The sequence below is a fragment of the Drosophila arizonae genome, chromosome X, assembly GCF_054131065.1.
Source record: "Drosophila arizonae isolate 15081-1271.41 chromosome X, UAZ_ARI_1.0, whole genome shotgun sequence".
Classification (NCBI taxonomy): domain Eukaryota; kingdom Metazoa; phylum Arthropoda; class Insecta; order Diptera; family Drosophilidae; genus Drosophila; species Drosophila arizonae.
Genome location: NC_142927.1, coordinates 11524657 through 11539200, shown reverse-complemented (window position 1 = coordinate 11539200; position 14544 = coordinate 11524657). Strand labels below are relative to the sequence as shown.

Below are 14544 nucleotides of genomic sequence, written 5' to 3'. Positions count from 1 at the left end.
GAATATGAATAATAATATATGAATGGAAATACAAATATTTTATGGAGAAATAATTGAAGGAATTCTTAATGTAATTGTGAGCAAGCAATTTTTTTCCTGTTCAATATTGAATTGGCATTGAAGTTGAAGCCATATACATACTTTTTCATTTATTTAATTTTTTGGTAATTGCAATGGTTAAAATTATAAAAGTATATAATATTAAACACTTTTCAAAGCATATTGAATGACTATGGCATATAGCAAAGAGATTAAAAGTCAATATTGAACAGGCTTCTGGTAAAAAATTTGGAAAAAAGAAAAATCTGAAAATCGAATTGAATTTTAATCGACGCTCTAAATGGTGTTAAATATGATATGAGGCTATTATACGAACAGCAATTATGGGCATCAACAATTGGAGTTAATGCGAATTAGAAACGAATTGAAGGGCTCAGCACACACAGACACACACACAGGCACACACACAGGCACACAAATTGAACGTATTCAATGCGGATATTGTCTGTTTGCTTGTGTATGAGATTTTAGGCAATTGCCTTTGCCGCATTTCGTCTGTAATTCAAGATGCCACAAATCGCATTCATTACACTGCGATTCCACTTCACTACGCTGCACTCACAATCATTCACGCATCTTTAGTGGAAACAAAAACAACAACTATACATATGAGTACGTATGTATATATGCACATACAATATATATTTGTGAGAAGGATACACGTCAGCGCTTCACTTGAACAACTCGTCAGCGACAGCGACAACAACAACAACAGCAACAACAACAATCGACTACATAAATATGCTTCTGCTTAATTTTTCATATCGAATTTCAATGCGAATTGGTTTGGAGTAAAGCGCGCACACATGAGTTTGCTGCATGTTTTCAGCGTCTTTTTCATGCCCCTGCTGGTTTCTTTTTGTTGTTTTACTTTCCTACAAAAAAACAAAAACAAAATAAAATAAAAACCAGCTCTATTTGCTATTGGATTTTTGCCTTTGTCTTGCGCTCTCTATCCTCGTGTGTGTGTGTGTGTGTGTGTGCGTGTGTGTTAGTGTTTGTGTTTTCCGGGTGCTTCAATCCTCATCGATTTGCCCATTGAAAGGCAGCCACAAAATTTGCTGGCCTCGGAGGCTCGAGGCAAGTGGCGCTGATCGGCGGCTAGACGAGATCCCCTTCAGGCAGCAAAAAGTGCCTGTCAACACGCTCATCATCATCATCATCATCATCATGCTGATCATCATCATCATTATGACTGTCATCCTCGGCAGCCGCTTTCACTTTTCCCCAGCGCTGCGAGGGTCACGACGATGTCAAGTGGTGTCTTCCTTGAAGCAGCCTCCGAAGGAAGTGCGAAACTAGATACAATTATTAAATATTTAAAATAACATTGTCAGCCAGCCACCAGCCAGCACAGTCTGTGGAAAGAACAACAAAAGAGATACAAACTGAATTCAAACTAAACTACTGAAAACAGAAGCACTCAAAGTCGCGCTCCAGCGACGCCTCAAATAGGGGCAGCCAGTCGTTCTCCCTCTAACTCTACCTCTACCCCTGCCCCCTCCCTCACCCTGTGTGGGAGGAATTTTTCAGTGTGTAGGTCATGGGAGCAGCACTTAAAAAAAAAAAAAGAAAGAAAAGGCTGTGAACTAATTCTGACAAGGAAATGAACAGAGCGAGAGGGAAAGCGAAAGAGCGGTGCAGAGCTAAAGCTGAATTGGAATTGAAACTAAGTTGGTAGTTGAATGAAAACAAAAGTTGAGCTTTAAATATTGGAGAGAGAGAAATAGAGCAGAACAAAGAATGAGAGATAGATAGAGATAGAGGGAGAGAGAGAGAGAGAGAGAGAGAGTGGGATTGAACTGAAAATTAACACATTGAATGGGTTTGCTAATTGATGACTATAAAAGCATTCAGATTGAAATATAGAAATTCAGTAAAAAGAGAGGAAGAATGGATGTAGAGAGAGAAAGAAAGAGAGAAAGAGAAAGAAAGAAAGAGACAACAATAGTCCAAGTACAATTAAGTCATATATTCAGCTAAATTATTATTATTAATTGTACTTGAACTATTGTTAATAATTAATAATAATAATTTAACTGAATATATGACTTAATTGAACGTTTAAGTGAGAAAGTTGAAAGATAGAAGACAGCTCAAAGAGATTGAAATTGAAAATCAAATTGCTTTGAAAATAAATTGAACTAAATATCAAATACAAGTCGAGCTTTGGCGTAAATAGAGCTAAACAAAAACCGATTGACATTGAGATAATAATCAAATTGAAAGTTGAAAGTTGAAATTGAGATTGAAATTGATATGCAATGAATACCAAATTGCCCATTGCAGGTTCGTTGGCTGCCAAGGACTTTGGCATGGATGGCTTAAATGGCTTCGGTGTTGGTCCCGGCCTGGGGCCCAATGGCAAAAAGAAGAAGAAGAAGCGTCGGCACAGCCGCACCATATTCACCAGCTACCAGCTGGAGAAGCTGGAGGAAGCATTCAAGGAGGCCCATTATCCCGACGTCTATGCCCGCGAGATGCTCTCACTGAAAACGGAACTGCCGGAGGATCGCATACAGGTGAGTCATCCAGATAGAATAGAGCTGAGCCGAAGACGCGGCCAGGTAATTTGATCCCGTTCGCATTCATTGCGCTTAATGAATTAACGAACTAATTACATCCTGCTGGAGCGAGGTGTTGTGTTGGCAAAACACAAAACAAAAGCCCAGCTGAAAGAGGATTCCATTTGGGCTCGGGATGTTTGCGATTGAAGGCAAGGAATTTGCATTTCCTTTTTGTCTCGTTGTCTTTGTTTGGATTTCTCTGCGCTGATTTTTCACACCTCCAAGCGCATTGTTGTCAGTGCCTCGTCCTGCGTCCTGCGTCCCTCCCACTTGCTTTCTGCTGCACTGTGCTGCCATCCTGTCAGAGTCCTAATAGGCAATCAACCTCAGCAGCGGCTCAAGTGCAGCTCCAACAGTCGCTGCATATATTGAGCCAGCCGAGTCCTGCCAAAAAGCACTCGGCATAGCCGCGTCAGCTTGCCATAGGGGAGGGCAAGGGGCCAGGGGGAACGGAGACGCAGACGGAGACTCGTTTTGGGAGGCTTCAAAAAATCAGCTACGTTTGCGAATATATAATTAAGCATTTTAATGGCCATTATTGTTCTAGCTAAATGTCAGCGACGGCTGTGCGAGCGAGATGGCGCACTACAGAGAGAGGCGGAGGAGGGAAGGGAGGAGAAGTGTAGTGTGAGCGAGAGAGATTGCGTGTGTTTTCATCGAGTGAACTTGAACGTCGACAAATTGCCACCCTTAAAAAGCTTACGCTCTCTCTCTCTCTCTCTCTCCCTCTCTCTAGTGCTCTACCACTCTCGCTCTCTCGCTTGCTCAATGTGTTTGATTAGCACGAAAATTTATACGAAAAGTACGCAAAAAAAAGAGGCAAAAATTGTGTAATTATGGCGCAGTTACTTCAGCCAACGCTCCCCCCTCGCCCTCTGCCCTACAAACGAAGCGAATTTGCCCTTTTACCCGCATCGAGTGCGCCACTCACGAAACGGGTAGCGGCCTTACCGTTAGCGGGTATGAGCAAGGGCAATGGCAACGGCAATGGCAACTGGAACGGGCGAGCTGCAGGCTGCTCCCATTCCCATTCCATTCCCATTCCCATACCACATTGTTCGCCCGTTTTTAGGGAAGCAGCTCAAGGGCCGAGGCACTCAGCACAGACTCAGCCGAAGACTTGACTTGCAGTGCGTCGACTGGAGGGAGGCTGTGGTGCTCAGTCGGGCACTACCGCTAATATCGGTATGTGTTGGCATTTAAGGCGATTTCATACCTAACTATCGCTTGCCTAAGCTGCCAGAACAGAAACCTGTGACAACAACAAAAATATCGCTAGAATATCGATACACAGACATACATATATCGATGAATATGGCTTATTCATTATCAAGCTGATAATGCTAACAACCAACCTGTACATACTGTATTTATTGATGTTGCTTTTAAATCGATATACACAATATCAATAAGCAGCGCCAAGGAATCTATTCGATATCGAGTAAAGCCAAGATCGTTAACTATCGCTCCAAGTAAGAGTTATACATTTGAGTGTTATTCTTTGCTATGTAAATATTAATACAGCTAGATCGATAAATATCGACAGACACCATCATCAAGACATTATCGATAAGTAATTAGTCGATTAACAACATATGAACATTATATTTATGTTTCTTGCTTAAAAATCATTTTTAAAACTTTTCATAAAATGTATCGATAATACATATTTATCGATATATTTATAGGGAAATATGTAAGAACACAAATTGATGCTGAGTATTCACACAACTTTCTCATATTTATTGATTATCAATATAAAAAAATATTTGTTATCGATAAATATCGATCACATTGTAAAAAATACATTCAATATCTGCATTTACTGAGAGTCAGCATGTGACTAATGCTTATATTAATACTAGTCAAATATCGCAAATAGGCTTATCGATACATATCGCAGCTATTATACCTTGCATAGGGAATAGGTCGATTTGAGTATTACTTGGCCCAGTATCTAGTGAGCTATCGCTATGCTCTTCTAATTACAGTTACCATTTAGTTGCACGAGTTCAGCTTTATTAACTTCGTCAGCAGCCAATGCTTTGTGGCATCGCCACATAACCTCACACTCAATCTGGCCCTCTCAGCCTTGCCTTGCCCAGGCGCTGACGAGCCTCGAGAGCCTAATCCCAGTGCTAATGCTCGCACAGTTAGCCCATAGTTTCAGCAGGAGCAGCAGCAGCTGAAAATTGAATTTCGAGTGTGTAAAATTTTCCAATTATAGACTTTGGAGTAGTGCACATATATATACGCACACACACACACACATACACAGACACGTGTGAATGGGCACCCTTGAAGGAGCTTTGCTTTTAGCTTGCTTGGGGCCACATGAAGCATTGCTAAAAGCGAGTCCAATTAGTAGCATTACAACTAACACTTCAATTCTGGCCCTGCCTTGCACTAGCACGCTCTCCCTCTCCCTCTCCCTCTCTCTGTCTCTCTGTCTCACTCACTCGACGCTGGGCAATAACGGCAATAGTCATCAGCAGCAACAACTGAGGCAATGGCGCCAAAGTACGGCCATTTTGTGTGTAACTGTTGTGGGTTTGCCTGCTGAGAGAGCAAGAGCGAGAGAGAGAGAGAGAGAAAAGGAGAGTGAGCGAGGTAGGCAGGAGCAGAGGCGTGCGTGCGAGGGGTCGCTGCTTGGAGCTGGCGTAAATTTGCATTTAACGTTGTTTGCGGTGCCCGCAAATAGTCAACGACTGTCAGTGTGTGTGTATTTTGCTTACAGGCATGTGCGTGTACACACACACACACACACACACACACACACACACATAGCTTGGCAGCTCAACAGTTAGACAGCCACAAAATACTCTAAAGACCAAACGACCGCAACGCAGCAGCTGAGCTGAGACTACGACCGTCAACACACACACACACATACACACATAGCAACTAGCCTGCAAATGTCATGCAAAATAACAGCACTATTTGCCTGTGTGTGTGTGTGTGTGTGTGTGTGAGTGCCGACAAAAAAGACTTTAGAAATTGACTTGATGGCGCCCCAAAAAAGAAACTAACAACATCACGCACACCCACACACACACACACACACACTCACACACTGTCATACACACACACACACATGCAGAGCAACGCCCGCTTGTCGCATGTGTTGCATATTTTCAGGCACTTAAGCTATTTGCTTGAAATGCGCACAACAACACACAATACACACAGACACACTCACACTCACACACACACACGCACAGAGTTATCATGTGTGGCTGCAGCCCGGCTCCAGCCTCACCACACACACACACACCCACACATATGTATGTATATATAGCCGCCCACTTTTAGCTGTTGAACCCAAAAAGAAGCACTCGGTATTGATTTTAATTGAAAAATTGTTAATTTTCCATGCCAGCAGCAGTAGCAACAGCCACGCCCCTAGACAACACACACACACACACACACACACATGCAACGGCGCCGCTCTTCAAGCTTTTTGTGTGCTGCCAATTTTACAGCTGCATATGTGTTAGTTAGAGCAAGACTATATCTATATGTGTCTCCATGTGTGTGTGCGTGTGTGTGTGTGTGTCTTGCTGCTGCTGATGTGTTCTGTGTCTGGGTAATTACACATTTGTGTGTGAATAATTTGCAACCCCGCACTGAGGGCCCTGACTGAAATTTCGTTCGTATTTGGCTTTGGAGAATTTTCGTATTTTAAATTTGCATTTTAAGAGTTCGAATTTCGGTTTTATGCTAAAAATTTACAAATGGAATGTGCCGGGCTTTAACTACGAATGCACACACACCCACACACAGACAGTGAGCTCAGTTGTGTAAGCAATTAGAAAGTTTTTTTTTTGTTTTTTTTTTTTTTTTTTTTTTTTTTTGGGAGGTTTACAGCAAAACTAAATGTAAATAGGAAATGCAGAATAAGAAATTTGATATACGAAGAATTCGAGTTCTATATAGATGTGTGCATATAAAAACTTGATTTTAAAGCTGGACTTTATGTATGAAAACTTGAAAATATTCGCAATGCTGGAATTCCACAACTTAAAGGAGATGTAAAATAATATCTTAGATTTAAGAATTTAGTACTTCCATATAATATGCAAGCTACGTTCAAAGAGTTCGCCAAATTTTGTATTGCTTGCAAAAAATGATAATTGATTAATTATTCATATATGTATTACGATTTATTTGATTTTATAATATATCTATTATTATTAATATTATTATGATGTAAAGCATAAGATTGTTCTACTTCTATACCATATAGATAATTCTATATAATTAGCTATGTTCAAAATATGTCTTAAATTTTTTGATAATTTATTTTTTATTATTTACTACTAGTTTATACTATTTATTGAAGTATTTGTTAGTTCTTTTTTTTTATTTATTTATTTTTTTATATTTTTTTTTAAAGTAAAAGTAAAAGTAAAGTAAAGTCCTAAGCTCCGTATACGAATTTATGTATATTGTTTCATGCAATATTTTAGCATCTATTTATCACAGTTAAGCGTGAGCTGAGTTCTCAAAAGTCAAACCTATAAGTTGAAGCAGTCAATGTGATCTAGAATTGGTAGTAAATCAATCAGTTAATATTATGAATATATATGTACATATATATCATAGATCTTCGCTTATAGCTAAACAGATCATGAATTTTGTATATATGTATATATAGATCTGTATACATTTACATACATATATTTATATGATATCTACTCACAGATACATACACATGCATATGTATTTAATGCAATTGGCAGAGTGATCTTCCAATTGGCATGGGAGCAAACAAGAGTTTGAATGCCTTGCCCTGTTGCTCGTTGCGGCAGACTCTTCGATCAGGGTCTTCTACTAATTTCAATGCGATCCGAACCGATCCAATGCGATGCGATGCGAAGAGAAGAAAAAGAAGAAAAGGCCACAGCCTACAAGTTCTACGAAACTAATTTAGTCAAGTGGCGACGCGTCGTGGGGCCAGAACGATCAGCACTTCACAATGGCCGCATCGAGCGCTTGGCCTTAAAGTCAGCCTCTTCTTCTTCTTCTTCTTCTTCTACATCTGTTATTTCTTTTCGATTTCTCGAAAGAAAGAAGATATACATATACATATATGTATATACATATGCGTGTAGATATGTATTTAAAGAAATATGCAAGCGTCATTGGAAGCTTTGGAGTAGCTGCGGCCCGATTGGCAGCCAGCCCATGGGAACCAAACCTTAAGCCGAGCATCGTGGCGATCGCAGTGTCCAGTCAAGCAGAGAGCAAGACGGAGAGAGAGTGAGAGAGGGAGAGGGAGAGCGGGAGAGAGACTGGTAGTGGATCAGCCAGACTTGTGGCAGACATGTCGACTGGCCAGTCGACTGCCACTTGACGCAATGCCGGCTGCTACGATCAACGATCGACGATCTCTGCCTCTCTCTCTCTCTCTCTCTCTCTCTCTGTCTTACTGTCTCCCCTTTGGCAGGCTGCATTTTCTCAGGCATCGTCGATGCCTGATGCCTGGGCGACTCGAGTACCAATTCGTTTAAAATGGTATCAGTTCCAAGAAAAATATTATTTTTTTATAATTTCTCGAGTGCGTTAATCTGTCGAGCAGCGCGGCTCGACGCTCCACTGAGTGGCAGCAGCAGCGGCAGCAGCTCAGTGGACGATCGACGCTGCCAGCAACGTTCGGTTCAGGTTGTGCATAATCACGACGTGGGACCTCACACCCCCATTTCAAAAAAAAAAGAGTATATGCATGTATATATATAAAGGGGGCATTCGCTTCACCCCTAACCCGTTGCTGTTGTTGACGAACCAAAATGAAACGTCAATTTGAAGCGTTTTTCCTGGTAATAATTAGTAGCTGAGGTGGGCATTTAAATACTTGGCGGTTGCCATCATCGTTTTCCATTTTCATTTTCGTTTTCTTCTTCTCATTTATTTGTTGTTGCCGTTGTTGTTGCCTCTGCTGTTGTATATTCTGCGTATTTTTGTATAAAAATACGCGCACAACAGCCAAATAATGCATATAATTGCATTTTAAGTAGTTGCTGCCTCTCGTATTGTGTTACCTACGCACATTCGTCTCGTCGTTCTCTTCTCCTGCTGCTTCTCCTGCTTCTTCTCCTGCAATGTGGGCTGTCAACCCGGGCAGCGTGTTAATAGACCTCGCCGTAAGTGCTATTTAATTTTCCATACTTCAAAATTCACTGGAAACGAACGAGCGAAGAAATGCAAACGGAAATGCGACAGCAAGTGGGTGGCTCAACTTCCAATTGGTATTACACTTCCAATTGGGAAGTGCTCAACAATTTAAAGCTGCCCAAACTTTTGCTCCAAAAATGGGTTAGTAATTGAGCTATGTATGTATGTGTGTGCTCCATTTAGGCATCGAGTAGAATCTGAGAATTTAAGCAAACATAGTTGAGTTATTTGTATGCTCTATATAGGCCATTGCCTGACTTAATAATAAATTGTGGGCGTGGCCTATGTCTGTTATATACATTCATATATTCTGACTGACTGTGAAACGCTGCTCGACTGACTCGAAACTTATACCAGAACCACCTATATTATGTTTCCATTAATCAATAACTTTTTTGCATCATGATCTTTCAATTCATTAAGCATATTTCGTAAATTTGGATATAATTATTCTTTGTGCAGTCGTCGACTAGACCTCGTACCGAACGGTTGTGTTATCGCAGAGTTCAGTTCACAGCTTATCAGTTTTTCAAGCGCCTATCTTCTATTTTTGCACTAATTCTTTGTCTTTCAATATACACAGAAGCATATAAGCATAAAGTAAGTCAAATACACAGTTATGCCCAACGGGCATTATAGCCAAGGGGCGAATCGCTTTGCAATGCTAAGCGATAGCCCCAAAACCAAAAGAAAAAAACCGACACCACTTGCAGAAGCTTTCCCAGAACTCCCAACTCCTAATTTACCAAATCCAAAATTCATTATTATGTCAGCCACCGACACTAAAAACCCTATCTCCACATACTCCTGTTTCGCCGTTGAACGTGCAATTAAACTCATCAGCAAAAACATATTAAAAATTAACGAAATGCGTGACGGAAATCTTCTACTATTCGTAGAGAACGCAACAGTAGCTGAAAAATTCATTGCTTCCAAAGAGCTCCATGGTATTTGCCAAATATCTTGTGAATATCACAAAAATCTTAATTACTGTAAAGGAACAGTATATGCCCCATTCCTTAACAACGTCACAAATGATGAAATACTCAAAGAACTTAAATCTCAAGGAGTTGTCGATGTATATAAATACACCAAACTCATAGATGGCAAAACCATCCCGTCTGGCGTAGTGCAGCTCACCTTCAACTTGTATAATCTTCCCCCAAAAATGCAAATTTCATGGCACGTTGTAAAGGTCAAACAATATATACCTAACCCAATGCGATGCAAAAATTGCCAAATTATTGGCCACACAGCAAAGTATTGCAAAGCAACAGCGGCTTGCGACCCATGTGGTCTACCAGTTCACAAACCTACTCAGTGCACGCGCACTTTCTGCGTGAATTGTAATGGAGAGCATGCAGCTAGCAGCAAAGACTGTCCAAAATTTAAAGAAGCGCAAGAAATAATCAAAATAAAAACCACAGACAAATGCACCATGTACGAAGCCAAAACGAAATATTACAAACAACGCACACAGACACCGACAAATACGAAAAAAACATTTTCAGAAATAGCCGCTAAATTAACACCGCAAAAAGAAAACGAGACAAAAATCTTACCATCCACCTCCAATAAAGAAAATAATTCTAAAGACAAATCAAAAACTAGAAGCACACCCGAAAACCCCTTTGACTTCACAAACACAAAATATACAAAAGAAACGCCGGAACATAGCATAAGCAAACCAAATAAACAAACACTCAACACAACGAAACGCTCAAATCACAAAGACAAGATTATCTCAAGCGACTCAGAAACAGACATAGACATCACTTACTTAAGAAATAAATACAAGACGAACAACCAAAATCACCCAACGCTCTCTGATACGGATAGTATCATAGAGGACGTTGAGTTATAATAAAACCTCTCAAAGCTCTCAAAGCTCGCTCTCTCTCTCGGTCTCTGCGAAAGCCTATAATGATTTACTGCATTAAAGCGCAACTTCGCTAAACCGAGAGGGAGAACGTGCAAGAGAGAGATTATAAAACTAACACAAAAATCAAAACAAAACGGATTAACACAAAGCATAACATAATGACTCTAAAAATATTACAATGGAACATAAATGGATATAAGCACAATTACAATAATCTCTCTCTCTTAATAAAAAACCAAAACCCACATATCATAGCTCTACAAGAAACCCATTTGACCGATCTCAGCTCAAAAATTCCCATACCAAACCAATTCTCGTTTTATCAGAAAAATGATACTAATCCATCGGCTCCTAAAGCCAACAGAGGAGTAGCTTTCCTAATATCAAAAAATATACAACACAGAATAGTAGATCACCGGTCTAACATTTTAGCAATATGTGCCGAAATTCAAGCTAAATTACCATTTGTAATTATTAATATTTACCTTTCTCCTACGGACAAGTTCACAGAACAAGACCTTCATAACCTGACAGACAGTTTTAATAAGCCAGTATTACTGCTAGGTGACTTTAACTCCTGGCATTCTCTTTGGGGATCACCCTCAAACAACCCAAGAGGTAAAACTATTGCAAATTTTGTTCTCAACAGTAATCTAATAGCTCTAAACAAAGGAGACCCCACACACTACTCCACTCATAACACATTCACACACGTTGACCTAGCCTTCTGTACGCCACCAGTTAACCTTAACGCCACCTGGGCTATAGATAAAGATCTATACGGAAGCGACCACTACCCAATATACATACAAATCTTTCCCACAGCAAATACAAAATTCTATAAAACACATAGATATAAACTTCACTCAGCGAACTGGGAATTATTCCAGGAAAATATAGACGAACTAATACCAGGACTAACTATAACACACAATACTAATCAAACAGCCGCTAAATTCCTCAAAATAGTGAAGACATCTGCTAATAAATCAATACCCACATCCAATCCCAACAGAAAGAAAAATAATCACATATACTGGTGGAACCCAGAACTTGAAAAATTAAAAAAAGAAAAAATAAAATGTTTAAATAATTTAAGAAAACACCTAAGCACAGAAAACATGCTAATCTACAAAAAAGCGAACGCAAAGTTTAAATATACGGCCAAAATAGCCCAAAGAATAAGCTTTGCTAAATTTACAGAAGATATAAGCCCTAACACAACAACTAAAGTACTCTGGGACAAAGTTCACAAGCTCTCGGGGATACATAAAATTACCCACATTCATTCCATACAAACAGAAACAGGAAACTCATGCGATCCGGAAAAAATAACCGAAGCATTCTGCAAAACCTGGTCAAATTATTCAGACAACTCAAATTTCTCACACACCTTCAATAATAAAAAACAACAGCACATAGCCCAAACAACCATCACATACACTCCAAGAAATAGAGCTAAAATCATTGAAAAACCTATAACACTTTTAGAATTGCAATCCTGCCTAGATACCCTTAAAGGATCTACTCCCGGACAGGACAATATCACTTATCAAATAATTAAAAAGCTTCCCTCATCTGCAATAAACAAACTCTTAGAGCTTTATAATATAATACTTGACACCAGCAATATCCCTCAACAATGGAAAATTGCAACAATAATACCTATAAACAAACCAAATAAACCAAAGCACTTACTCAACAGTTATCGTCCAATATCACTGCTCCCTTGTATTTCCAAAATCCTAGAAAAAATCATATCAAAAAGAATTATGTGGATGCTCAACCAAGAGAACCTCCTATCACCTAACCAATATGCATACAAACAAAACAGGTCGACCATGGACCCCTTACTTATAATAGATAACTTTATTTGTAATAGCTTAGCCACAAAAAACCACATATCGGTGCTCTCAATCGATATGGAAAAAGCTTTTGACAGGGTGGGAGCTCATTGCATCATACAGCAACTATATGATTGGAAATTTGGTCCAAAAATTGTCAATTACATTCGTAGCTACCTAAACAACCGTAAAATACGAGTTAAAGCCAATAACACATTATCTAATGTAATGGGCTTAAAAAACGGCATCCCACAAGGTTCTCCACTTTCAGTCACACTTTTTCTCATCGCTTTTAATAAATTAAATCACTTGATAAACCAATATTCATTTTTCAAACACACTATGTACGCAGACGACCTTTGCCTCTTTTTCAATCCAAGCCCCGGCTATAACACGCAAATAAATAATTTATTTTCTAAAATTCATCACTGGTGCAATATCACAGGAACAAAAATATCAACGGAAAAGTCCATGCACCTTCATATCTGTAAGAAACATAATTGCTCTAACATAGATATTACAATAAACAATGTTAACATACCAAAAACACAACACCTCAAAATTCTAGGTTTAACATTCGACAGTAAATATAATTGGAATGAACATATCAAAGCTTTGACAAACTCACTAAATAATAGATTGAATATAATTAAATGTTTAAGTAATAATAAGCTAAAATGCAATACCTCATCTTTAATTAATATAAGTAAATCAATAATACTCGCCAAGATTGATTACGGACTTGTAATATATGGAAAAACAAACAAAACAAATCTCGCAAAAATTTCCACCCCCTACCATTCCTCCATCCGACTATCATTAGGCGCCTTCCGTACCACTCCAATAAATAACATGCTGGCAGAAACAGGACTCCCTGATTTAGTCACTAGATTCCACTGGAGCATTGGACGACATATTAAAAACATCACAAATACACATGGTTCCTCTTTACAAAACACACTCCTCAAGCAGCTGAAACGGAAAAGAGCAATCAAAAAGCCATCAAGCCTAGAAATGATTATCAAAGAAGCTGCAGCTCTTAACATATTTTTGTCATCGGAACGCAAATACAAAGAAAAATTCCCACCTTGGACAAGAAACAGTACCGCCATACTGTTAGAGCTCACGGAATTTAAAAAAGACAATACACCAGACGAAGTCTACAGAAAAAGTTTCGACAAAATCAGAAACGAATACAAGGCATGGACTTTTCTCTACACGGATGCTTCTAAACTAAATCACATAATTGCCTTCAGTGTTGTTACTGAAGACAATAAAATATTAAAATCAGCAGTCACTCCCTGGCACTCTTCAATTTATACAGCGGAAGCGGAAGCGATCCTCTGTGCGGTAGAATTCACGCAAAAAGACAAAAAAACTAAATTTGTTATCTGCACCGACTCGCTCTCCACCTTACTAGCCGTAAAAAACCCAAACACCTATCAACCCACAATTACAAAAATTCGGGACAAACTTAACTCAAATCAAAAAAGAATCAAACTACTCTGGACCCCTGGACATGTCAAGATTAAAGGAAATGAGCTGGCAGACACAGCAGCTAAAATGGCCACACGTTCTCCGTTGCTTCTACACAACATCAACAACAAAAAAGATATCAATAAATTGATTAACGTCAGAACCAAAGAAGTACTCAAAACAATCTGGAACGACTACTCACACTTCTACAAAACGATCAACCCTGCAAGAGAAACCACATATTTTCCAACTAAAATAGATAGGAAACACGCAATAAAATACACAAGATTCAGACTAGGACACACAAAACTAACTCACGAATATATTTTCAACAAAACACCTGCTCCTATTTGCCCTTTTTGCAATAGCGACACCCTAACAACAAAACACCTACAACTCCATTGCCAACACGTAATCAATATCTGCAAATCCCTTAATTCTCCCACACTCAATATCCTCATCTCCAAACCCAACAAATCAAACATAGGAAATTTTATAAAAATAATCAAAAAACTTAATATAGACCTATAATATATAAAAT

General features: G+C 39.2%; 1 protein-coding gene across 2 annotated transcripts in view; it reads left to right on the top strand.

Annotated features, from left to right (window-relative positions):
- Vsx2 (Visual system homeobox 2) overlaps positions 1 to 14544 on the top strand; it is a 63966-nt gene that overhangs the window by 20112 nt on the left and 29310 nt on the right. For both annotated transcript variants that reach the window (XM_089474844.1, XM_089474843.1), the window contains exon 3: positions 2350 to 2582. In XM_089474844.1, coding sequence (XP_089330970.1) covers positions 2350 to 2582 — 233 coding nt within the window. The remainder of the gene's footprint in view (positions 1 to 2349; positions 2583 to 14544) is intronic.